The sequence below is a fragment of the Phascolarctos cinereus genome, unplaced genomic scaffold (assembly GCF_003287225.1).
Source record: "Phascolarctos cinereus isolate Bilbo 61053 unplaced genomic scaffold, phaCin_HiC Scaffold_2;HRSCAF=192, whole genome shotgun sequence".
Classification (NCBI taxonomy): Eukaryota; Metazoa; Chordata; class Mammalia; order Diprotodontia; family Phascolarctidae; genus Phascolarctos; species Phascolarctos cinereus.
The window spans coordinates 20,856,689-20,882,488 of NW_027555625.1; the positions used below are offsets into that span (position 1 = coordinate 20,856,689).

Here is a 25,800-nt window from a genome sequence, read left to right on the forward strand (position 1 = left end):
TTTCCTTTCTTCTTTCATTTCCTTCCTTCCCTTCCCTACTCCTTCCTTACTTTTTTTACTCCTTTTCTCCTTCCTTCCTTCTTTCCTTCCTTCCTTCCATCTTTCCTTCCTTCCTTCCTTCCTTCCTTCCTTCCTTCCTTCCTTCCTTCCTTCCTTTCTCATTCTCTCTCTCTTTCTCTTCTTCCTTCCTTCCTTCCTTCCTTCCTTCCTTCCTTCCTTCCTTCCTTCCTTCCTCTTTCTCTCTCTCTTTCTCTTCCTTCCTTCCTTCCTTCCTTCCTTCCTTCCTTCCTCTTTCTCTCTCTTTCTCTTCCTTCCTTCCTTCCTTCCTTCCTTCCTTCTCTTCTCTCTCCTTTTCTCTTCCTTCCTTCCTTCCTTCTTCCTTCCTTCCTTCCTTCCTTCCTTCCTTTCTTTCCTTCCATCTTTCCTTCCTTCCTTCCCCTTCCTTCCTTCCTTCCTTCCTTCCTTCCTTCCTTCCTTTCCTCTTCCTCCTCTTTCTCTTCCTTCCTTCTCCTTCCTTCCTTCCTTCCTTCCTTCCTTCCTTCCTTCCTTCCTTCCTTCCTTCCTTCCTCCCTTCCTCCCTTCCTTCCTCCCTCATCCTCGTCGCTCTCTCCTGAACATGATCCTGTCTTTCCTAAAATGTTGTGCCCAAAACTGGGTCCTGCACTATGGCTGGGCCTGACTGGGACAGAACGCAGAGGACTGATCATCTCCCTCCCTCTGGAGACTGGAGTACCTTACATAGCCTTGGAGGCTGCCACATCATACTAGGACTCATCTTGAGCTTGGGAGCCAGTAAGACCGAGTGTCCAAAAAGTCTCAGTGCAGTTTTCAGCTTTAATAATAATGTTGATGATGATAAGCTTTAATGGTTTAAAACAATCCTAGGACCCTAGGGACACCCTGTATCAGTTGCACATTGCATGAGTAGAGGGAGTTTGCTCATCGAAGAGTCCTCCCAGGTTCAGTCCAAGGAGAAGTGCCATTGTCTTCACCTCAGCCCGTCATTTTAGCCCGAGGAGGGAGTTTTCATCCTTACTGGCATCCAGTACATTATCCCTTCCTGCATCATGGTCCCTGCCAAGCTGATGAGCTTTCCATCTCTGCCTCCTTCATGCAAAACACCGATGAAAAAGTAAGAGCCAGGATAGAGGGGATTCCCCTGGCACTCCCCTCGAGGTTCCCTCCAACCTGAAGGTGATCCACTAATTACATCTTTTTGGGCCTCGCTATCCAGCTCATTCCAAATAGGCTGCATGGCTAGGATATCATCGAATCCACATCTTTCCATATCATCTGCCAACATGGCAGGAGAGACTTTGCCAAGTGTTCTGGTGAAATCTAAGCACAGTCTTGCTGCAGCGGGTCCTTGATCTGCCAGGGTGCAGGGGTGTAGTGGAAAGGTCAGAGGCTCTGGAATTTGACATTCTGGGGGGCAAATCCCATCTTATACTCCCTTGTGATGCTGGCCAAATCACTCAGGGACTCAGTTTCCTCATCTGTCAAGGATCTCTGTGAAGGAACTGAAGATATGTAGCCTTTAGAATTGAAGACTTGGGAGGGCATGAGGGCTGTGTCCAAGTATTTGAAGTGTTGGCATAGGGAAGACAGATCAGACTTGTTCTACTCAGCCCCAGAGAATAGAACCAGGGCCAGTAGCTAGAGGTCACACATTTAATCTGTATGTCATGAAAAAGCTAGCCATCAAAGCTGTCCCCAAAATAGAAGGGGCTGGCTTCAGGGATGGTTTCTCCCTTACTGTAGGTCTTCAAGCAGACACTAAAGGACCAATGACCACTAGGTTACACAGGAGATTCTGGAATGGCCATAGAGGTCTCCTCTGACACTGAGATTCTGAGATTCCAACACACCCAGACAAAGGGCTCCGGGACAGTTTGAGGAGGTTGAGATCTCTTTCGTGTGGGCAGCTCAGGGATGAGTTTACAAAGAAGATAGCGACTGAGCTTAGCCAAGAAAGCTCAGGCAAAGACAAGGAGCAAGAGTATAAAAGGTGGGGAATAAATCTTGGTTAGGCTCTAGCCCCTCACCTAATGTATCTTCCTAACAACAATAATACCAACAACAATAACTCAGGAGGCAGCCTGGCACAATGGAAATGTGCTGGCTGTGTTTGAAGTCAGAAGCCCAGAATTTGAAGTTTGGCTCTACTCTTGTTACCTGTTCCTTGTGTGAGTTACTTCCCCTGGCTTGCCCTCCTCTATAAAATGAAGGAGGGGGGCTAGACATTGGCCTCTGAGCTCCCAGTGCTGTCCCTGACCACCACCGTTCAGATGGAATCTGGTTTCCATTACCTGTTCAAGCCTGCATCAAGAGTACAGACAAGCTTTTAAAAGGGCTGCCCTCTGAAGAGACATTTTCCAAACATGATTGCTAGAGGATAATAGCCCCCCGCTCCCCTGGAGGCCCCTCACATACCAAACGTCCTCACACTTCCTCCCCAGACCCTGCTTCTAGGAATTGCTGGGGCCGAGGGCCCCTCGCCAACAATGAGCCATGTCTTCAATTTCAGTTTTAAAAACAAGGCAGAGTGAGTGTGGATTTTATTGGGCGGTGAGGGGCTCAGCAGTGAGGGTCCCAGGCCTATAAGATAGGGCTATGATGTCAAAGGGTCATAGATTTCCAAGCTGGAAAGGTCTTCAGAGATTGAGTACAGCCCCCTCATTTCACACATTCTACACGTATTTCCAGTCCATCAGAAACACAATCCTAGAACAGAATGTGCTGAGCTCATCAGGCCCTAGTCTCTTAAGTCTAGGAAAAGCCCAAAGTGGCCTTAAGGGTCTGCCTCACACTTTATGCTTTTGTTTTTAATTTTATTTTAACTGATGCCTTTTTTTTAAAGACTTCTTTAAAAAATTTTTTCTATTAATCTCTCCCTCCCCTTATCATGCCCCTTGCACTGAACAGTTTTTTAAAAATGGAAAAGTAAAGGCCTCCACACATACATGCACCCTCTAACCAAGCACATTTTCATATTGGCAGTGCCTGGAAATGTCTCTTTCTGCATTTTAAGTTTCTCACTAAGTGGCAAGTTTCATCTGCATTCTTTCAGTTACGATTTATCATTGCATTGATTAGCATCCTAAAGTATTTCAAAGTTCCCTACTGTGTTGTTATTATTGTACAAATAGTTCTCCACCTTCTGCTCCCTTCCCTCTGCATCAATTCATAGAGATCTTCCGAGTTTCCCCTGAAATTGTCCATTTCATCCTTTCTCATGTCATAGGAACATTCCAATACATTCGTATTCCATAACTTTTTTTTTAGCCATTCCCCAATAGGAAGGCATTCGCTTAGTTTCTAGGTTTTCTGCCTGCCACTGAAGGATTCCTAGTGTGTGGAAGCCGGAATCACATTTCTGGCCCAGCTTCTGGGGGTCCCTTAGGAGAATTTTGGAGGTTTGACTCCCATAGAAATGGATCTTTCCAAGCCACCTGGGAGTTTTCTTCTCAGGATGTCCTAATCAAAAGTCAACCCATGCTTTTAAGTGGGTGTGTAAGAAGAGGTTCTGTGGGCTCATGCTCAATGAGGAAGACTGAGGATTGGAAGTCATCGATTGTGAGAAATTGGAGCTAGAGGGGACCAAGGAAAGCAACATGGTATGAGAGAGAAGTTTCCAAGAGGGCAAAGAAGTGGGTGAAGTACAGAAGACAAACAGGGTTTCTCCAGACTTCCTAACTGCTGGAACCAGTCATTGAAGTGATCTTTCCCAGTTAGGACAACTGGCCTCAGAACCAGGAAGACCTAGGTTCCGGGCCTTCCAACCACCCATGGTTGTCCGTGTGACGCCAGGCAAATTATGGAGTTTCTCAGTGCTCCACGTCAATCTTGAAGACTATAAACTACAGAATACCTCCTTATCTGGTTGGGTGGAGCAAAGTTTCTCACACCAAGGAAATCACAGATGCAGACAAAAATTTTGAAAAATCCTAATATGAAAGATATTACTCTTCTTGCCAAAATTAAAAAGTTATTTGCTTTTCCTTTTAAAAGAATATCCCACCTCTGACCCTTATTATTTGTGCGACCTAGGGCAAATCCCTTAACCTCCCTGGGTCTCAGTTTCTTCATTTGTAAAAAGGAGAGAGTTAGCCTAGAAGACCTCTGAGGTCCCCTCTTCCAACAATAGAGCTCTGTGAGCCTGTGATCTGACCCTTTAGAGTCAACCTCTAATGGGGAAAGAGCTGAAAAGGACTGACTTTAGTGTTCTTTTAGCCCCCTAAACCCCTTTTACAGATAAGCAAGCTAAGGCCCATAGAGAAGTCATTGGCTCAAGCTCACACAAGCTTTGCTCACAACCTCGTGAGGTAGGGTGCACAAGCATTATTGCTCCCATTTGATATAAGAAGGAAACTGAGTCTCAGAGCAGTGGAATGACTTAGCTAGGATTATAGAAGCAGTAAGGAGCAGGCAACTGGGCGGCAAAGTGGAAAGACCAGTGGAAAGCCCTGAGTTCTACTGTGGTCTCACATCCTCCTAGCTTTTGTGTTTGTAAGCTTCTCCAGGGCAGGGACTGTCTTTTTTTTTTTGTATCCTCAAAGCTTAGCACAGTGCCTGGCACATAGTAGGTGCTTAAATGCTTGACTGACTGACTAGGGTTGTTGCGAGGATTAAAGGAGGTAACAGATGTCAAGCCCTTTGCAGATCTTGAAGCGTTACATAAATGGTAGCCATAATTAGAACTCCGATCTCCTTTCTTTCATGGCAAAAATACTGGAGTGATTTGTTATTTCCCACTCCAACTCATTTTATAGATGGGGACACTGAGGCAAACAGGGTTAAGCGACTTGCCCAGGGTCACACAGATAACAAGTATTTGAGGCCAGATTTGAACTCATGAAGATGAGTCTTCCTGACTTTAAGCCTGGCACTCTATCCATTGTACCACCTAGCTGCCCTGTGGTCAAAGCACCTGGTTCAAATCCTGTCTCTGACACTACCTGTATTACCTTGGACAAGTCATTATGCCTCAGTGTCCCCATCTGTAAAATAAGGGGATGGGGTGGACTAGATGGTTCCTGAGATCCCTTCAGGCTCTAGCCTTCTGAGCTTATTCTTTTGTTTTTGGTTTTTTTTTTTTAAATATCAAATGAGCGTCTTTGCTACCCCTCCCCCAGCATTGCACCCTGGCTTTTAAGTATGAAAAGAAAGCTGGTTCCACGAAAACAGATAACAATGGCCGAGTTATTCAAGGGAAACATTTCATAAGCTTCCCATCTCCATGTGAGTGTGAGCTGTTTGTGTGATTATTGCATGTTTTGTTTCCCATTACTGTAATTGTTGCACACACTTGGCCTCCTGGGATCTACTCCTACATACTCTGCTCCTTTGTGTGACCTTAGACAAGTCACTTGCCTCTCTGGGCCTCAGTTTCCTCATGTGTAAATTGAAGGAACTGGATCTCTGAAGTCCTTTTCAGCTAAGTCTAAAATCCCATGACCTCTCTGAGCCCCACCTGGGAGGTGAAGAAGGCTGAAGCACAGTATCTAAGCCCTAAATTTGTGACATTTTTTTCCATTTCCCTCCTTCTACCCCTCCCCCACCCACTGAGAAGGCAAGAAATAGGCCGCCAATTAGAAAGGTGAGGTCACAAATTTTCTTAATACCCATTCTGCACTGGATGAGGCCCTGGGGACAAAATAAACCCTAAAACCCAAAAAGGTCTTAATCTTCAAAGGGCTTATATTCTGTAGGATGGGGGGGCACAGCATATACATAGATAAATGCAAATGTATATAAAATAAATGCAAAGTCCTTGTGGGGGTGGCTGCCACTGACAGCTGGTGCAATCAGGGAAGGCTTCATGTAAGAGACGGGCCTTGAAGGAGGTGACAAAGGAGAGTATTTTTCCCTTCGTTGTTCCCCACTGTGCCAAGCCTCTGAGGGTATTTTCCGTTGGCTTCCCTAATTGTCTTCTCCGTCGATGGCTGGTTGCTTCTTGCTGCCCCACGGCCTCTGGGGCAGGGTCCACGGTGGTATGAGAAGTCAGCAAGGGCTCCTCGGCTGAGATAAACATTCCATGGGGGCAGAGAGAAGCCAGCTTCCAGAGGGTGTGTGCAGGCTGACCTAATTCTTTCCCAAGCAGCCCAAGGTTCCCTTAGGGCCTCAGGGCTAGAGAACTTGGGATACATCGAGGCTACATTTTGGAGAGGGGTCACTTCTGGGAAGAGTTAATGTACCAGGCCCTCTTCTTTTCTATGCAGAACTAGCTTGTTTTATTATTTTATTATTATTTATCCTTTGCCCTTATGAGAAATATCAGCATTAAGGAGTGAGATGTGTTTCTTTAGAAGAAAAAAAAGGACGTCTTTTTTATTCTGGCAAGAGCAGTGGCATCTCTCATAGCTGGCATGGATGCTTGAAATGATTGGTCCCAGCTGGTCCCTGAGGAGGCGTCACGGTTCCAGAGAAATGTGGCTTCTTTCTTGACTTTACCCACCCTCTTCTCCATATCTGCCACACAAGGAAGAGGGCTTCCACACCCTGGGAGGTCAGGGCTGGAGGCCAGGCCCAGAGAAAGCATTCTGGCCAAGGGCAGGGCTGGGAATCTCTCTGGGGAATGAACCTGACCCAGGGAGCTCAGAAGCTGGAGGTCAAATCAGAACAGTGGGTCAGAGAACTCAATTAAGTAACCATTTATGAAACATCAGCTGAACATTATGTCACAATGGGTTAAGTCCTGGCTTGGAATCAGGAGAACTCGTGTTAAAATCACGCCTCTGACCCCATCACTTGTGTGCCACTTAGCAGGTTAACTTGATATCTCAGCGCCTCAATTAACTGAGTTCAAATCCATCCTCAGGTACTAACTAGCTGAGGGACCCTGGACAAGTCATTTAAGCCTCTATTTGCCTCAGTTTCCTCATCTGATAAATGGAAATAACAACAGTACCTATGTCCCATGGTTGTTCTGAGTATCAAATAAGGTGCTGTTGTTCAGTCATGTCCCACTCTACGTATCCATGAACTTTGTCTGGAGGGAGGGGGTTTCTTGGCAAAGATACTGGAGTAGTTTCCCATTTCCATCTCCATCAAATAAGATGATATTTGTAAAGTTAACACAGTGCCTGGCACACAGTAGGAGCTGCATAAATGCTAGTTGTTATTTATTAATTATTATTTTTGATACTATATCTTCCTGGTCCTCAGTTTCCTCATCTGCAAAATGAAGGTATTGGACTAAATGTCCTCTCAGACATACTTTCTATCTCTGTGTAGTTCTGTAACACCCAAGAGCCCTGTGATTGTAGACAGGCTGTGACTTGTGTCAGGGTAGACCGAGGCTTACCTTAGATTCTTGAATTGTCCTAAAGCACTGACTGGGAAGATGAACAATTTATATATGGAGCACACAGTCTGGTAGAAAATTGTGGCTGATCTCTCTCTCTCTCTCTCTCTCTCTCTCTCTCTCTCTCTCTCTCTCTCTCTCTCTCTCTCTTTCTCTCTCTCTGTCTCTGTCTCCCTCCCTCCCTCCTTCTTTTGTTGATTGACTGATATCATATGTCTGAGACTCAGGGAACCCCTTAATGTCAAAAGAATCAATAGTGCAGGGGACCCAATGGGCAATGGAAATACGCATGGTAAATCCATGGTAAATCTCTTCATGTCACTCACCTCTCAAAGATTTCGTGGTTCTGTTTCCTCTAGAGTAAAATACAATCTCCTCTGCCTGGCCTTCAGAGTTTGACTGCCTGGCTACAGCGTTGTACATTCCCAGGCTGATTTCACATTATCCCTCACCAATTACTCTATATTCTCACCCCGCATGTGATATTCTATCTTCCAGCTTTGCCCAGTCTATTATTCCTCTTGGCTGGAACGCTTCCCCTCCTCACCTCACACATCCCTGGAGGGAGCCCTGGCTTCTTCCAAAGCTCAGCTCAAGTGCCAGCTCTTACAAAAGTTTCCAAGTCCTCCATGTACTTTATATTTACACCTGGGCAAGCCACTTAAATTTCCTTTACCTCAGTTTCCTCATATGTAAAATGAGGGAAGTAATGGCTCCTATCGATAATGATGATGTTGATGGTGATGATGATGATGATGATGTCGATCAATTTCACACTAGGGGCTATGGTATGAGAGGCCCTTGGACTCCTTTCCTTTTTGGTAGGCTCTTACTCAGGAATCCTCAGAAAGATATTTTGGAGTATGCAAGCAAATAGTTCCCCAATAAGTTGGAGATCTGGCTGGGTCCTGACTCACCCCTCCCCAGCACTGGAGTCCACTGGTTATGGTTTCATCATCAAAAGTCATCACACAGTAGCTTTTCCCCATTACTGCCCAGAGTAAGGTTCTAGGTTCCATCAGGAACCTGGAATATTAATGCTAGAAGCAAACTTAGAGATCTTCTAATAGTTCAATGCATCTTACCTCCCACTAGCTTTTATTGAGTGAAGCCTCAAAGCCAACTGACTTCTAACCGCCCAGACTAGCAAAGATTGATTAAAAATACCTACTGTGTGCAAAGGCACTGGGGACATTCCCAACATTGCTATAAGGCTTTAAGGTTTTGGAAAGTACTTTACATTGTTCATCTCATTTGATCCTGACAACAACATCATAAGTGCTACTGGTATTATTATCTTCATGTATGGATGGGGAAACTGAGGCTGGGACAGTTTGGAAGCTTGCCCAGAGGCCAGATAGTAAGTTTCTGACAAAGCCAGACTTTCCTGACTCCACATCTGTCACTGTAGACACAGTGCCAGCCTGCTTCTCCATTCACTGAAAGCAGCTGTTCACAGAAATGTTTTGGATGGTACTTTTCAAAACCACTGCCTCCAACTATAGACAAAACTTTTGCCTATTATATGGTATCCGATATCCCTTATGGGACACTTTTGAATTCAGGGCCAGAAAAAAAAAAGTTTGTCTTTGCAAATGGATGCGTAAGCTTCCTTTTAGTGGACAGTGAACAGTACACCATCTGACTTTCTACAGGCATCCTTAGAGCTAAGTTTGGGGCTCAGGTGTAAGACCCAGCTCAGCCCAGGGGCCAGGAAACATCTGCTGGTCCTCTTCCTTTCACCATTTTTGTCCCGGTCTTTTAAAAAAATTACATGTTGAATGTGTTTTAGCTCTGTAAGCCGTCTCAATTCTAGTAGGAAGGAAGGAAGGAAGGAAGGAAGGAAGGAAGGAAGGAAGGAAGGAAGGAAGGAAGGAAGGAAGGAAGGAAGAAAGGAAGGGAGAGAAAAAAGGAAAAAGGAAGGAATGAAGGAAGAAGAGAAGGAAGGAAAGGAGGAGGGAGGGGAGGGAGGGGAGGGAGGGAAGGAAGGGAAGAAAGGAAGGAAAAGAGGGAGGGAGAGAAAGAAGGAAGAAAGGAAGAAGAAGGAAGAGAGGAAGGAAGGAAGAAAAGGAGGAGGGAGGGGAGAGAAGGAAGGAAGGAGGGAAGTAAAGGAGGAAGGAAAGGAGAAGGGAGGGGGAAGAAAAGGAAAGGAAAGGAGGGGAAGGGTATGTGTAGAGAAAGAAGAGCACCCAGACCTGGCCTTGGCCCACACCTGTGGTTACTTGGAGTGATCCAGCAAATCCGACAGGAGAGTCAGACAAGTGGCTTCCACTTCAATGAGGGAAGACACCACGTTAAGGAAGCCAGGAAGAGGCTGGGGCAGGGCAAGACACATTCCTAGTGTGGCATGGAGAAGGTGAAGAGGTGTCATGGGGCCTGGGCCCGAGGGAGGCACCAAAGCTCCCTCTCAGAGGGGAGAAGTGGTCACAGGCAGAATCCAGGTCACTAGTGAGGAAGAAGTAGAGGCAATGGATGGTCTGAGGACAGGAGGCCTGGCATGTAGCCGGGAGGGGGTACCGTAAAGGCCTAGGCCCTGGCAAGATGAGGCAATTGCCCGCCCATTAGAGAATGATGAACTTGGCGTCTGGAAGACCTGGGTTCAAATCTTACCTCCGACACAAGTTGTTTGACTTTAGGCAAGTCACTGGACCTCAGTTAGCCTATCTGTAAAGGGAGGGAGTTAGACGAGATAATCTCCAGGGTTCCTTCCATCTCTAGAGCCTATGAGTCCATTTGTTCATCAAGCATTCATTAAGTACCTACTGTATGTTAGGTGCTGGAGCCACAGAGACAAAAATGGAACAGTGCTTGCCCTTAAGGAGCTTGCATTCTTTTGGAGGAAAACAATATGTATATAGAAAATTAATTACAAAACAGATACAAAGTCATTTCCAAGTGTCACAGTGACCTTCTGCAACATTTCTTACTGGTTTATCATCCCCACTTTACAGATGAGAATATTGAGGCTCAGAGGAGGGTAAGAGGCCTGTCCAGGATCGTACAGTCAATAAGGGTCAGAGGTGAGATTTGAACCCAGGTCTTCCTACCTCAAAGTCCACCACATTTTCCATTGCACCACTCTGCATCAGGGGACCTGGGACCAAGAGCAGAATAGTGATGGTGTTGGAGGGGTCTTTGAGTGAAATGGAGAAGCCTGATCTTCTGCACGTCCATGCGGCTCTTCCCAGTTCCTATGATCTTATCAACTATTTTGCTATTCCCCCCTCCAGGCATAGGGTCCATCCACCTCAATGAAATACAGTGTACGGGGTTCGAGAAATCCATTATTGACTGTAAATTCAATGTCGAGAACCTGGGCTGCAACCATGAAGAAGATGCTGGGGTGAGGTGCAACATTCCTGCCATGGGCTTCCAGAATCAGGTAAGGCGATGGGGCCCACATGGGAGGCCTCTGAACAACCGGAGCTGGCCAGCAACAGAGGGGCCGCATCACGCGGCCAAAGAACTGTGGGACTTGAGGCATTAGAAATCGTCTGTAATCCAACCCTCTCCTCTCCTCTTACAGAAGAGGAAATATAAAGTTAGAGACGTCCAGGGTCATGCAGGTCATAAGCAGGAGGGTCAAACCCAAGGGGTGGGGGAGGGGAAGAGAGGGAATAAGCGTTTATGATGTGCCTGTTGTATTCCAGGCACTGTCTTTAGCGTTTTACATATATTATCTCAATTTATCCTCATAATAACCCTTTCAGACCCTGGGTTCAAATCTCACCCCAGAGAGTTATTACCCATGTGACCTTGGGTGAGTCTTGACCTTCCTCTTCTGTGAAATGAGGGGGTTGGACAAGATGTCTTGTAAAGTACCTTCCAGCTCTGTGATGCTCTGATTCCAAATTTAGAGCTAACCAGCACAGGATGAAATGTGACACTTTCAAGAGCTCTATACAGGCTGGGACTCAGCCAGGATCAGGGTAGGGTGGGGTTTTCTGGCCAGATTTGGGGAAAAAAAAACTAGACCTGAAAAAATTGAGTTTTCCCAGAAGATGCAGCTAAGTCAGGGTAATGTATATTTATCCCAGCAGACTTGGGCCTGCTCCATCCCCATGGTCTCTGATGATGGGATTCGGAGTGTGAGCAAAAACCCCTAACTTCTGGCTGTGATGTTTCATGTGCTGCTGCACGGAGGGGCAGGGAAGGAGGGGGGCTTCTTGTGCAGTGTCACGTCTGGATGAAATTATGTAGTAATGGGCAATAATAGCACGCAATAATGTAGCACAGTGTGGCCACAAAATGCTTCCACAGCTTTGTCTCATCTGATCCCCACAGTGGCCCTGGAGAGTAAAGGGTACACGTTTTATTGCCCCCCATTTTACATTTGAGGAAACTGAGGCTCAGATTGACTGATGAGTGTTCCTGAGATAGCATAACCAGGATGTGGTACCTAGCCAAGCCTCTGTGTCTTCTGTTACATTATCCTGGATTCACCACGTTCTCTCTGATCCTTCCACAGCTAAGTGGCCAGAGAGGTCTCTGGACTGTCTGGGCTATCTCTAGAATTCAGTAGCCAGGAGGAACAAGGTGGATACTTAGATCTAATGGATAATTGGATTTCTGCTCTTAGGGGAATTCTGTTTGGGCTTGGGTTGGCCAGGAAAATGACATGTGCCAGTCAAAGGAAGCTAAGTAAATGGTAGCAGCCTATTTAGAGAAGATGAGTGGCCTTCTGTAAATAAATTAACCCTTATTCTGCCTCCCCTCCTCAGTCACTGAACTCCAAGGATGGCTAACAGCCAGACCAGTTTGTTCTGACTGTGGCAGAGTTGCCAACAAAGATATTTAAAACCAATGAATGAATGAAAAACATTTATTAAGCACTTACTATGTTCTAGAGATACAAAGGCAAAAATGGTATAGCCCTAACCCTTAAAGAGCTTACATTCTAACTGGGGGAAACAACATATATAGGGGAGTGCTGGTCCAGGAAGGGCATTTTGGTCTGGGAAGCCACGAGGATGGTAAATGGGGCTGTGGCAGAGTCCATTGGCAAGCTTTTACCAGAAGCAATTTTGGTATCAGATGCATTAATTTGATCTGAGAGGCAACCATAGTGAATGGATAGACATCTGGCCTTGAAATAAAAAAGACCCCCACTCCTGACCCATGTTGACCCTAGACAAGCCACTTAGTTTCTCAATGTCCCCAGGCAACTCTCTAAGATATACAGTTGCAGAATAGACAGAGATCTGCATTGGTGGAGGGAGTTTCCTCACCAGGAGTTACACAAAATGAAATTACAGTTCTGATTTAAAAAAAAAAAATGTTTCACAGAGCAAGGTGTAGAAAGTTGGGGTGGGAGGAGGGATGGAAAGGAGAACATAAGCAAACAGGGTAAATAGCTGAATGGGATCTCAAGCATCATCAATGGTCTGGGGCCATCTTGGCCTAGCAAGCTATGTGAATTTCCAGTCACCTACCAATGTGGAGAGCTTGCCCCAAGATGGGAGATCCAAATCAGAGTGGCTAAACTCCCCCAGGGCCCCATGGTCTCTGGATTCCTGTGGTCCAGAGGGTGCAAGGGAAGGGCTCATGGAAAGAAGATGGCTGGGAATGCAGATCCGACTTCAAGAAAGGAAGAAAGGCAAGGAAGGTTTACCAGTGATCTGCAGAGAACGTGTTATGTCTCTGTACAGTGCCAAGAAACATCTCTGTAAGCAAACAGTTTGAGTTGTTAGCCATCCTCGAAGAGGTGAAAGAACTGGTGGAATGCATGCCTACTCTCCAGGCTATCAAGGGGTTCCTTGAAGGAGTGGAGCAAAGATTTTCAGGAATAACAGAAGGAGGATGTGAAGAGACTGAAGGCAATCCTCACCTGTGCAGGAGGTTGGAGAGAAGAAGATATCACAGATTAGGAAGGACAGAAGGACCACTGAACACTGGGAGCCATGAAACAAGGCCAAGAATCTTCCTAGAAAGAGGACAAGAACTGGGCCATCTCGGGCTGAACCAGCCTCTTCCACTCCAAGAAATGGCACTGTGGATTCACAGGTACCGGTGAGTGGAAGGTCATTCGGTAGTGACCAGAGAAAGAAGAGATGAGCAGCAGTGGCTAGCAATGCCCCTGAGGAACATCTGTAGGCTAGGGCCAGTCACCTACTTGTCATAAACAGTGGTCTCTTCGAAGGACCCTAAGCATCCCCAAATCCTCCTGTCCCCCCACCACCAATCCCTCATTATTTGTATGGGGACAATGATGCTGTCCCAAGAAAGCTGGAACGTTTCACTGAAGATTGTGGTGTTCTGGGCAAACATAGGGGACCTTGGGAATACCGGTGATATGTTCGTCCCTCTTGCTGCTTGTGCTCAGAGGAGAGTCTCTGGACTGCCTTCTAGCTCTTGAATCCTAAGGTTGTATAATTCTCCCAGTGACCCCTCCCCCACTCTGAAAATCAGAATCTCTGCATAGGAGTTTACCAACTTTCTTTTTTTAAAAATTTTATTAATTTATTTTGATTTATCAACAATCATTTCCACATGCTTTTGAGTTGAAAATTTTTCTCCCCCTTCCTCCCCCCAACCCTCCCCAAGACGGCGCACGATCTGATACAGGCTTTACATTTGCATACCCATGAAACATATTTTCACGTTAGTGAAGTTGTAAGTAAAAATTAAAAACAATAGGAAGAACCATCAGAAAGATGAAACAAAACAACAGAAGGTAAAAATAAGTGATAGCGATTCGACTTCCATAGTTCTTTCTTTGGATGTGGACAGCATTTTCCATCACGAGAACTCTAGAGATGTCTTAGATCCTTGTAATGCTGAGAAGGGTTCAGTTTAACAATCTTAGTCATTGTATAACTTGGCTGTTATTGTGTACAAAGTCCTCTTGGTTCTGCTCACTTCACTCAGCATCAGACCATACAAGTCTTTCCAGGTTTTTCTGAAGTCTCTTTGCTCATCGTTTCTTATAGCACAATAGTATTCCATTACATTCATATCCCACAACTTGCTCAGCCATTCCCCAATTGATGGGCGTCCTCTCAATTTACAATTCTTTGCCACCACAAAAAGAGCTGCCATAAATGTTTTTGTACATGTGGGTCCTTTTCCCATTTGTCTGATCTCTTTGGGATATAGCCCTAGGAGTGCTATTGCTGGATCAAAGGGTATGCACATTTTTGTAGCCCTTTGGGCATAGTTCCAAATTGTTCTCCGAAATGGTTGGATCATTTCACAATAGGAGCTGACCAACTTTCCTGTCGTATTAGTGCATGGGAAAACTATTTATAGTCAGAGCTGTTGTTGAGTCACGTCTGACTATGATCCCATTTGGGGTTTTCTTGGCAAATTTGCTAGAGTGGTTTGCCATTTTCTTCTCCAGCTCATTTTACAGATGAGGAAACTGAGCCAAAGAAGGTTAACTTATTTGCCCAAGGTCATACAGCTAGTAAGTGTCTGAGGGCAGATTTGAACTCATGAACAGAAGTCTTCCTGATTTTAAGCACAGTGCTCTACCCCCTGCACCACCTAGCTGCCCCTTGTAGTCAAGGTGCTGAGCTGGAATTCTGGCTCTGCAACTTATACAGGAGGCAGAGGAAAGAGTCGGAGGTCTTGAGTTTGAATCCTGACTCTGATGCTTTCCACCTATGTGACCTTGGGTAAGTCCCTTAACCTCCTAGGGCCTTAGTTTCTTCATCTATATAGAGAGGAAGATAGACTAGAAGGTCCCTGATGTCCTTTCTAGCTCTAAGTCTGTGGTCCTATAGCCTTGTTGGGTCTCAGTTTCCTCATCTGCAAGATGAAGGGGTCAGCCCTTGAAGTCTTTCCCAGCTCGGAGTGATGATCCTGTATGTGGAGAATGCTTTCCTAGAGTGTGGATATCTGTGTGATTTTGTAAAAGAGAAACAGGATGGCTGAGCCGGGAATTCAAAGAAAGGAACTCTCTTCCATACACCTCCACTCATTAGCTGTGTGACCTTGGACAAGTCCCCTGGACCTCTGTTTTGTTCACCTGTCAAATGAAGAGGTGGAACTACCTTCTCTAAAATTCATTAGGAAACTATCTATTTTCAAGATTTTAGAAAACACTGAAAAGCTCGGCTTGGGATATCTTGTCTATCTCTTAACAACAAGCCACAGAAGTAGAAGACTTCTGAGCTTCCCACATGGGAAGAGGGGAGCGGATGATGGTTTGACCAGATGAAGGCAGCCATGTTTGATGTCTCCCTGGGTCCTCACTGACCTCTCCTTCACCCCTGAGCTCAGGACTTGGCTCTGACTAAGCAAATGTGTGGGATTTATGTTGGAAGATCCTCATGTTTCCCCTAGAATTAACATTTGCGTGGCATTACCCGCCCAGCAAAATGGGTTTGAGACCACGGAACCACAGCCTTGTATCAAAACATTGCCGGGTTCCCTGTGGGTCCAGCTCGCAGGCAGCGTTTGGGTTTTCTAGTTAGCGTTTTGTAAGAATTCGACACTGCGTTCTTTATTCCGTTTAATAATCCCATGGCCCAGCTAGAGAAAGCCAGAGGGATAGGAAGATGAAGAAGCTCACACTGTTTGAAGGGAATTCAGCCCTCCTTCCCTCCTCTCTCCTTCCCCACTTCCGTGGAGGCTACAGGGCCTGCTTCTTTTGCTTTCCTTTATTTCACCATACTTAGCACAGTGCTTGGCACATCGTAAGTGTTAAATAAATGCTTGTTGATTGATTGATTCATAGATGAATGAGGATGAAGCCAGAGGTTAGTAGGCTAGGATCATAAGTCCCTGGATGACCTTCTTGGAGGGCCAGAGGGCCAAGCTTATTGTTCGGTCATTTTTCAGTTGTGTCTGATTCCTCTTGCCCCGTTTGGGGATTTTCTTGGCAAAGACACTGGAGAGGTTTGCCATTTCCTTCTCCAGCTCATTTGACAGATGAGGAAACTGAGGCAACCAGGGTGAAGTGACTTGCCCAGGGTCACACAGCTAGTAAATATCAGAGGCCAGATTTGAATTCAGGAAGATGAGTCTTCCTCACTCCTTGGTCAAGGGCAATAGAATATTAACATTCACATTTCTTAGTGCTTTCACACATTCAATCCACCTCAGTTCGGTTAAATAAGTGTTTATGAGTGCCTATTAAGATTTAGTATTGTACTTACAAAGCTTCTACTGCTCACATGCCCTTATTATAGAAATCTGCTATGGAAGGAAAAAGAAGGCCATAATTATAATAACGGTATATATCATAATGAGAAAAACTCCTGTAGCTCTCTTTGATTCCAGGCGTGAGTCATATCTGAAAGCCAGTCACAGGATTAACCAGGTAGAGAAATTTCCTAATCAAAAAGAAAATAGAATGAGGAAACTGAGTCAAAAGGATCTTACCTTAGGCTATGTCAAATCCCCCAAACTTCTCCCAGGCATGGACATCTACCTTTAGCAGTTCTCAGATTGTAGCCCATGCTATTTTCTACTATTGGCTACATGACAACTCAGACAACCATCCCTGTAATCAAAACTCAAAACAATAATAAATTATAGTTCCGGGTTTTTACCTCAAATAGCAAAATTTCACTAACCACAACTTAGGACATGAATACTATTAATTTTCTCATATTTCTCTAACAGCTACCTTTAATTTATCCTTTACGTATAATAAACTAACCACATTTTGGAGTTTCGGACATATAGCAAATACCTGAGAGTTGACTCATATTGATGTATTGAAGTTACATCTTTAAACCACCCTATATATTTTTATAATTTTTATAAGTGATATCTTTAAATGCAAACTCACTCTTTATTACAGTAAACTTTATTATCTTTTATCTTTATTATTATTATCTTTTAACAAATAAATATACTCCATTAAATATTTAACAGTTTTCAAATACCTGTTTTTATCATATTATTTAAAAAGCTCAATCCATAATCTAACAGCATCCAGATTAAAAAAAAAGTTGCTTTTCTAATAGCATTTCTGATACAATGATTTCTTTAATTTCACAATATGAGAATTTAGAAATACAATAATAACATACAATAGCGCATATTTAAAACATGAAACAAACTTATTACTAGGCAGATGATATCAATTCAGCCAAATGCATTTCCAAATTATCCTACATAGAAATCATTAATCATATTACCTTTGGTATTTCATACTATACATATATAAAACCCAGTATTCAATTACCTTCAACTGAAGAAATAATAATATTAACAATAATCAACATTTTTATAGTGCTTACTATATGCCAGTCACTATGTTGAGCACTTCACAATCATTATATCACGTCATCCTCCCAATAATCCTGGGAGGTGGGTACCGTTACTATTTTCCTCTTTATGGATCAAAAAACTGAGGGAAACAGAGATACAACTAATACATTTCTTGAGATCAGAATGTAACTCAAGTTTCCTGTATTTTTTCAGCCTATTTTTCTTTTTTGATTAATACCTTTATTTAGGAAACTGGTCTGAGATAAAAGGGATTAACAAGATCAGAAGGGGAGGGTCTGTGAGGAAAACATTGAGCTGGGATGGTCACAATGGGTCTCTGATCTGGCATAGGGATCAGCTGAGCTTGGATGGGGAGAGTTCAAGGGATCCTTGATTTAAACAACCTTTCATGGTCAAAGAAGGGTTAATGAGAGGCAGCTACAAAGTGCAAACTGTATGTCTATTTTTCCCTCTTCACTCTGGGATTAATTTCAAACCACCTGCCTTCCTTTATTACACTAAAATAATAGGACTATCAGTCTTCAGGGGAAAAGTGATCTGCTTACCCCTAAAACTATTGCAGAATTTGATTCTTGTTTTTCTTTAAAACAAATTATACAGAGCGGTACCCCAAAACTCACTAAAATATTTCAGAAAGGGGTGAGTTCCTAGAATTACCCAAGTCCCAGAAGTTCTCCACTGCCATCTAAAAATGACTAATCTTCAAGCCTCCAAAATCTGTTAAGATGTTTTTAGCAGTTTTTTTTAAACCTAATCTCTTGATATTAAATGCTTAAAATGGGAGTTGGTCCTGCTTACTGGCACAACTGCTTCAAGTATGAAATTCAATGATTTCTGAGGTCTCTTCCATCTCTAAATCGATGGAATCATATGTCTGGAAAAAAATGCCTTTACTAACATGTTAAAGACTATTTTGAGTAAGTGACATCTGTGTTTTATGCCTGTTTTTAGTAGGAATGCTTCTAATGTTTATTTCTCTATTATATATACTATCACCTTAAGTTTTCTATTTTAAATTTCATTGTAATGATTTTCTTTATTTTATCCTCCAGATTTCTTTTAAGTACCTTTTAATTTTAGCTTCATTCCCCCTTGTAATTAAAAAAAATTCTTCAAGCAACTCGATTTGCTCTTGTGACTTTCTAACTAGTGTTAATCTTTGTTTAATTCTCTTAAATTTTTTGCTTTTTGATTTTGAAGATGCATCTTGGTGTGACTTACAAGCTTTCTTTTTCCATCTATGCATTTTTGCTACATTAATTCTTTCTTTTTCTCCATAATGTTTTTATTGTATTTACACTTTTCTTATCTTGGCTATTTTCTGTGTTGGTTGTTTGTTTTTTTTTTCTTGTGTGGTTTTTGAGACATTTTCCCTACTCTTTGGTGTTTTCTATTACAGTTTTTTTTAAGTATATTAAGAAGTCCTGCTCCCTTCAAGGCTGTATCATCTTAATAGGAAATTCCAAATTCTGTCAAAAAAAAAAAAGAGTACAGGTAAACTACCCAACCAAATGTTGGGTGCCTTCCAGATCAATCCAATCTTACAGCCTATAATAATTAACAAGACATAGTCAAAAGAGCCCTGGACTAGGATTCAAAATACATTGGTCCTAGCCATGGTTCTGCCAATTACTAGTCATGTGTTCCTGGGTGAGTCAAAATCATTCTCCCCTTTATCAAAGATCCCATCCATCTAGGCTTCCTTAAAATGTTGCCCCCAACATCTTTATTCACATATGTAGGTATGTGGCCCTCTGCTAAGATCCTTCTTCAATGCCTAGAGGTCGATATAATGGTAATAAAGGGGTGGTCTGTGGTCTCTTCTAATGCCCCCACGATGAAATGCCAGATATGTCAGGATGGGATATAGTCAACACCCCACACCACACTGTGCAGGACTTGAATTCTTACACTACTCACTCAAGTGGGTTGTACTACATTTTTCTCTAGGCTTGACTCCTCCAATCTGCTCTCACACTGGCAGGTCTTAGTTCCTGAAAACATACCATCATCATATGATTACATTTAAAATCTTTCATAGTCCTAGGAGGTAGTAACCGTGTTAAGAGGGAATATACTTCCACTGCTCTCTGAACTCTAGTTCATGAGTGTCCAATATACATATATAAGTATGTATTTATATTATATTATATTTATTGTATTTATATAGGTATTTATAGATGTGTATATGTATTATATTATATATATATATATATTATCTACACAACCAGCTACTCACAGTAATGTCACTTTTAGATCTTAAACATCACCATTTACTTTATAAAGAAAAAGAAATAATGTTATAGATAGAATATATTAAAACAAATACATGACTATTAAATGTCACTATATATACACATACATATGTGCGTATGTATAAACCTAGATCACACTTTCCCACTGAAGTGCAATAGCTATAGTGAAGAATGTGCACTCTTTTAGAAACCTCATGAGTAGGGAAACACATGAAGGAGGAAAACTCATGAGCTTAGGGCAACTCAGCACTCTCAAATGCAAGCTTTGACATTACTGGTTCATTCAGAAATATGTGAATTGCAGAAAAGTGCTTCTCTGCTCATTGCTTGATGTTTGGAAATTCCTTAGAGCAATTTTATGTAAACTAGAGAGCTATGCAGACCAGACCAGCTGGTTATTCACTCACAAGAATGCTGCCGCTAAAAGAGTGGAGCTCCCAGCAACTCAGCAACCTTCAAGGTGATGCCAAAGCTCCTATGCTTTTCCTTCTCAAGCCAGAGGTGGTAGCAGAGAGTAAGGAATCTTTATATGAAGCGTCACCTTTCTCCCACACTAGGAGGTGCTGAAAGACAATAGCTGTCCCTGGAGCTCTTGCCCAATGAAATCCACTCTCTCTGACCAATCAGGCATCGCTCAGCTGAAGCCTTCTTTCATCTGACTGCTTTTAACCCCACCGCCCCTGCCTCCTGTGATGCTTCTTCCCATCTCCCATTTCTGCTGCTTTTGTTGTCATTTCTTGCCATTCTCTTGCTATTCCCTCACTATTCCCCCACAGTTAAAGGGCAGTGGCTGAAATGAAAGCCCCCAACTCTTAGTGACACCTTTTACTTAAGTCATAGCTCCCCACATTTCTCCTCTCAAATCTATGGCTCTTTTTCCATCATGCCTCTGCCTCCAGATGTTTTTTTATGATATCTCCTTTTCTTAGTTTTAGTCATAAAGTAGTTCTCTGCAAAGTGGCCAACACGCCATCATGTTTTGCAGTTCACTGAAATGCTCTACACAGTTGTCTCTCTCAGTGCCCATGAGACTGTTTCTTCACATTCACATTTCTCCGGTTTTTAATATGTAGATCTGTCTCTGCCTGTTTATAACATTAAACTGTTCCCACACAAAAAAGGCATCCTGCCACATTGTTAACAGAGATCCAAATCCTCCAATCTACCCACAGATAATTTTCTCTCCCAAAGTGTCCAAAATCCCATCTAAAGGCTGTTTCTTCCTAAACATATTTAATGGTTTATATCAAAACAAAATTCTTTTTCTATTTGCTATTCAGTATCTAAATGTCTCTCCATAACAGGGGCAGCATTGCATTCCCTTTGACAGTTAATGTCTTCTTTTATACAAAATTCCCTTTTGTAGCCTTTTCAAGATTCTTCTTATGAAAAGAAACAGTATATCATATGTGAGGTATCTGTCCCTCTACAAACTTCTTCCATGCCTCATCACAGCTAAGAGGTGAGTGATCCTGGGCTCTCCAGGCAGGAAAGGGCTTGGACAAAGCCAGTCTTCCAAATCTGTCCATCTTCTAAGTGTGTACAAAGGCTCATCCCAAGAGGTTGACTAGGAGAGGTTGCACTGGCTGCTTATGAAAACTATTTGCTGAGGGGAAAAGGAGACTATTCTTTGTATTGGTCTATACATGGAACCCTTAATGAAATCAGTAAATCAATCAGCAAGCATTTATTAAATGCTTACTATGGCCCAAACACTGTCCTAGGCACTGTGGATATGAAGTAAAAAATGAGTAAGAACCTGTTCTCATGGAGCTTACATTCTATCGGGGAAGACGATATGTACACATAAAAGTGATATACTGAATGTAGCAACAAATAAATAAAATAATAAAATACAAATAACAACAAAAGACATACAAGAATGCAAGAGAAACAATACATAAATGAAACAGCATACAAACAAAATAACAACAAATAAAAGACAAAAGAAGTTAGGTGGGGGAGGGGGAATCAGGAAAATGTAGAAAGCGGTACGTGAGCTTAGTTTGGAAGGAGACCAGGAATCCCAAGAGATGGAGACGAGAAGGGAGAGCATTGCAGGCCAGGGCAAAGGAAGGGAGACAGGCAGGATGAGTGTCCCATCTAAGGACCTGTGAGAAGGCTGATTTGTTTGAATCATAGAGTGAATGAAGGAAAGTAACATGAAATAAAGCTGGGAAAACAGGCTGGGGCCAGCTTGTTCAGGGCTTTAAAAGCCAAACATAGGAGTCTGTGTTGACAGCTGTTTGTAAGATGAACGGGAGAGACAATTACTTGATTGACTTGAAGCAGGGAGATCATTTAGAAGACTTTTGTAGCAGTTCCAACAAGAGACAGTCAATAAGCATGTATTAAGCACCTACTATGTGCCTGGCACTGTGCTAAGGGCTGTGGATACAAAGAAAGGCAAAAGACAGTCCCTGCTCTCAAGGAGCTCACATTCTAATGAGAAACAACAAACAAATTATGTACAGACATGCTCTATGTGGGATAAACAGAAAATAATCAGCAGTGAAGGCACTAGAATTAAGAGGGATTGGGAAAGGCTTCCCGAAGAAGGGGAGACTTAAGCTGGGACTTGAAGGGAAGCCAGGAGAGCCAGGAGGCAGAGGTGAGGAGGGAGAGTGTTCCAGGCATAGGGGCAGCCAGGGAAAATGCCTGGAGCCAAGAGGTGGAGGGTCTTGTTGGAAGAACAGCTGAGAGGCCAATGCGACTACATCAAAGAGCATGTGGGGGTGAGGTAGGGGCATAAGGCAGAAGAAAACTGTAAGGAAAGGAGGGGACTGAGTATGGAGAGCTTCGGAAGACAAGTGGGATTGTGGATTTGATCCTGGAAGTGATAGGAATGCACTGGCATTTATGGAGTGTGTGTGTGTGTGTGTGTGTGTGTGTGTGTGTGTGTGTGTGTGTGTGTGTGTGTGAAAGAGACAGACAGACAGACAGACAAAGACAGAGACAGAGAGGGGAGATGGAGAGAGAGACAGACAAAGAGAGAGAGACATAGTCAGACCTACACTTTGGGAAATCACTTGAGTGGCTGAATGGAGGGTGGACTGCAGCTGGCAGAGTCTCGAGAGAGCGACTCTTGCTGAGGTGATGAGTAGACGGGGGGTGGAGGCAGTGTCAGAGGAGGTGTATCGCAAAGATGCGGCAGAGGTGAAATCTACAGGTCTTGGTCAAAGCTTGGATATAGATGATAAGAAAGGGAGAAGTTAAGGAACAAAGCACCTGAAATAAGGTGGCCGGTGATCTTGTGAGTAGAGAGAGGGGAATGGATGTGAAAGGTCATGGATCCTGGAGCTGCCGAAGTGCAGTTTAATATGCATAGCCATGCTTAGTGGTCATGCAGTACTCACTGCCCCTTCCTGGACCGCTTCGTCTCATGTCTCAGCTAAAACCCCGCTTTCAGCAGGAAGCCCTTCCCGATCCCCCCTTAAGGCTAGCGCCTCTTCTCTCTCGGTTGTTTCCTGTTTTTCCTTTCTATAACTTGTCTGTGCATATTTTCATGTGATTTCTTCCACTAGACTGTAAGCTCCTTGAGGTCAGGGGCTATTTCATGCATTCTTATCCCCTGTACCTAACACGTAGTAGGTGCTCATACATGGCTGTTGAATTGAATATCAGCGTCTCTGCTAGGATGTGCTGAAAACATGGAATGCCCCATCCCAAAGGTATCAATTTCAGATGCATGGTAGGAAGGAAGGTTGGGGTTATATTGGAAGAAGGGGGGCGGAATTGTAAGAGGTGTCCTTCCCAGCCTTCCTTCATCCATACCAAATGTGTCCTCTGATCTCACCCAACACTCTGTTCCTCTCTCTGAGCCTCAGTTTCCTTTTCTGTAAAGTGGGGTCACCAGCAGTGTGTAGTAGTCGAGAGAAGGGCCAGTCTTGAAATCGGGAAGGTCCAGTTTCATGTCTTGCCTCTGACACATACTAACTGTGTGTGTAACTGAAGTTTCTTCACCAGGAGTCCCCTAAGTGGATGAGATCTTGGTTCCAGACAAAAAAAAAACAATAAAAAGATACCTCCTTATTCAATCCTGTACTGGATAAACAAACTTCTCTCAGCCTCAGTTTGGTCATCTATAAAATGGGGATGATAATAGCACCCACTTCCCAAGGTTGTTGTGAGGATCCAATGGGATGTTTGTAAAGCGCTTTGCAAACCTGAATGTGCTGTATACATGCTACTTATTGTGATCCTGGGAAGCAGGGAAGTTTAGTAAAGAGCTGACCTCTGAGCCGGGAAGATCTGGGTTCAGGTCTTAGCTCTAACACATCCCAGCTGTGTGACATTAGGTGAGTCATTTAACCCCAGGGCTCGAAGCTACTCTCTAAGAGTTTTAAGTTGCATTGTTACAGGGGGTTTCCTCATTTGGGAGTCTCTTTTTACCAGTGAAATAAGAGGTTCAATTCCTATCCCTGTTATTTTGGGGAGAATCAATTGAGATAATGCCTGTAAAATGCTTTTTAAACTTTAAAGTGATATGCATACACACACACATACATACCTATATACATGTTTGCACATTTCTGTGTGTCTACAGGGTGCCCCCAAAATCTTAGTGCACTTTAAAGTTTGAACAGCCTAAGACTTTGGGGATTGTAGATACACATATGTGTATGCACACATGTGTACACATTGCATGTGTATATACATCTATTATATATACATAGGGATGTGTGTGTGTGTGTGTGTGTGTGTGTGTGTGTGTGTGTGTGTGTTCCAGGTAGGGGGAAGAAGCAGTGCCCTGGTAGACCTCCCCCCCATTGTCCATATGTTGCTATCACCCCTGCCCCCACCCCCACCCTGGTCTCAGACTTAGGGGCATGATGGGTTTAGACCACATCAAATTGTTTGGGTTGGTCTCCTAGGAAAGCCTGGGGAAGAGAGTGAAAGGACCCCCAAATGAGTGTCCTGAGAGACATCCCTTCCTGCCCTCATCCTTGCCCTCCAGACCTATCTTTCCCGCCCCCGTCTCCACTGACTATCTTCCTTTTCTCCACAGCTGCGCCTGAGCGGGGGCCGCAACCCTTACGAGGGCCGTGTAGAGGTGCTGGTGGAGCGAAACGGGACATTGAAGTGGGGGACCGTGTGTGGGGAGAACTGGGGTGTCGTGGAGGCCATGGTGGTCTGCCGACAGCTGGGCCTCGGGTTTGCCAGTAATGCCTTCCAGGTAGGAACAAATCTTTTCCCTGGAGTCCCAGACCTCTCTGTTTAAATCCTGCCCAACTCTTCTGGGTCTGCTTCAAGGTCCATCTATTTTCCTTGAGAAACAAGTTTGGGATCAATGGACCTGGGTTTGAATCCCAGCTCTGTCCCTTACTACCTGTGGGACCTTGGGCAAATCCTCTCTGGGACTCAGTTTCTTCCTCTGTAAATTAGCCTCTGAGGTCCTTTCCACTTCTGCATCTCTAGTCCTATAACTATGATCCTAGACTCTTTTGTCAAACAAGAGGCCTGGAAGGACACATCCCAGTCTGATGAACTTTTCCAAGCTCTGGATTCCTAGGTGCTTCCCCCACCCCCAGCTTTTCCTGGGAATGGAATAAATAGAGACCTGAGGGTGATTCTGAGGGAGGAGGGGCTCTGGGTTTGGTGATTTTGCAAAGACTAAGCTAGGGACTAGGTTGGGTGGGGAACAGCTGGAGGGGGTCCCGCCTTCACGAAGCCCTGGCCCTCCCACCTCTAGTTCCCTATTCCCCCTCTGCAGGGGCGCGGTGATAAGGCCAGCCAGCTCTCAGGCTGCTTGAAACAGCTGTTCCAATGCAACGTGGCATCTTGGTTAATACTGTTTACAGCTGGCCCCAGAGGAAGGGATGCGGGGGAAAGCAGGAACTGCTGTCAGGCCAGATCTCCCAGGGCAACGGAAAAACAGCCAGACACATAGACCCAGCCCCTGTCAAGCCTGGTGCGCCCCATCTCAGGAGGCCAAGGTCACCTGAGCCACAATCTTGCTTACAAGGGCACAGTGGCTGGGACGGCCAGTGAGGAGATGCGAAGCCAGCAGGGCCCCATCGAGCTCCAGCCTCGATGCTGGACACTGAGAGCCTA

General features: G+C 44.1%; 1 protein-coding gene across 1 annotated transcript in view; it reads left to right on the plus strand.

Moving 5' to 3' along the window:
* The window catches only part of LOXL2 (lysyl oxidase like 2), a 144,482-nt gene that overhangs the window by 88,126 nt on the left and 30,556 nt on the right, over nucleotides 1-25,800 (plus strand). The window contains exons 7-8 of the mRNA XM_021001120.2: nucleotides 10,537-10,688; nucleotides 24,755-24,922. Of these exons, the coding sequence (XP_020856779.1) occupies nucleotides 10,537-10,688; nucleotides 24,755-24,922 (320 nt within the window). The remainder of the gene's footprint in view (nucleotides 1-10,536; nucleotides 10,689-24,754; nucleotides 24,923-25,800) is intronic.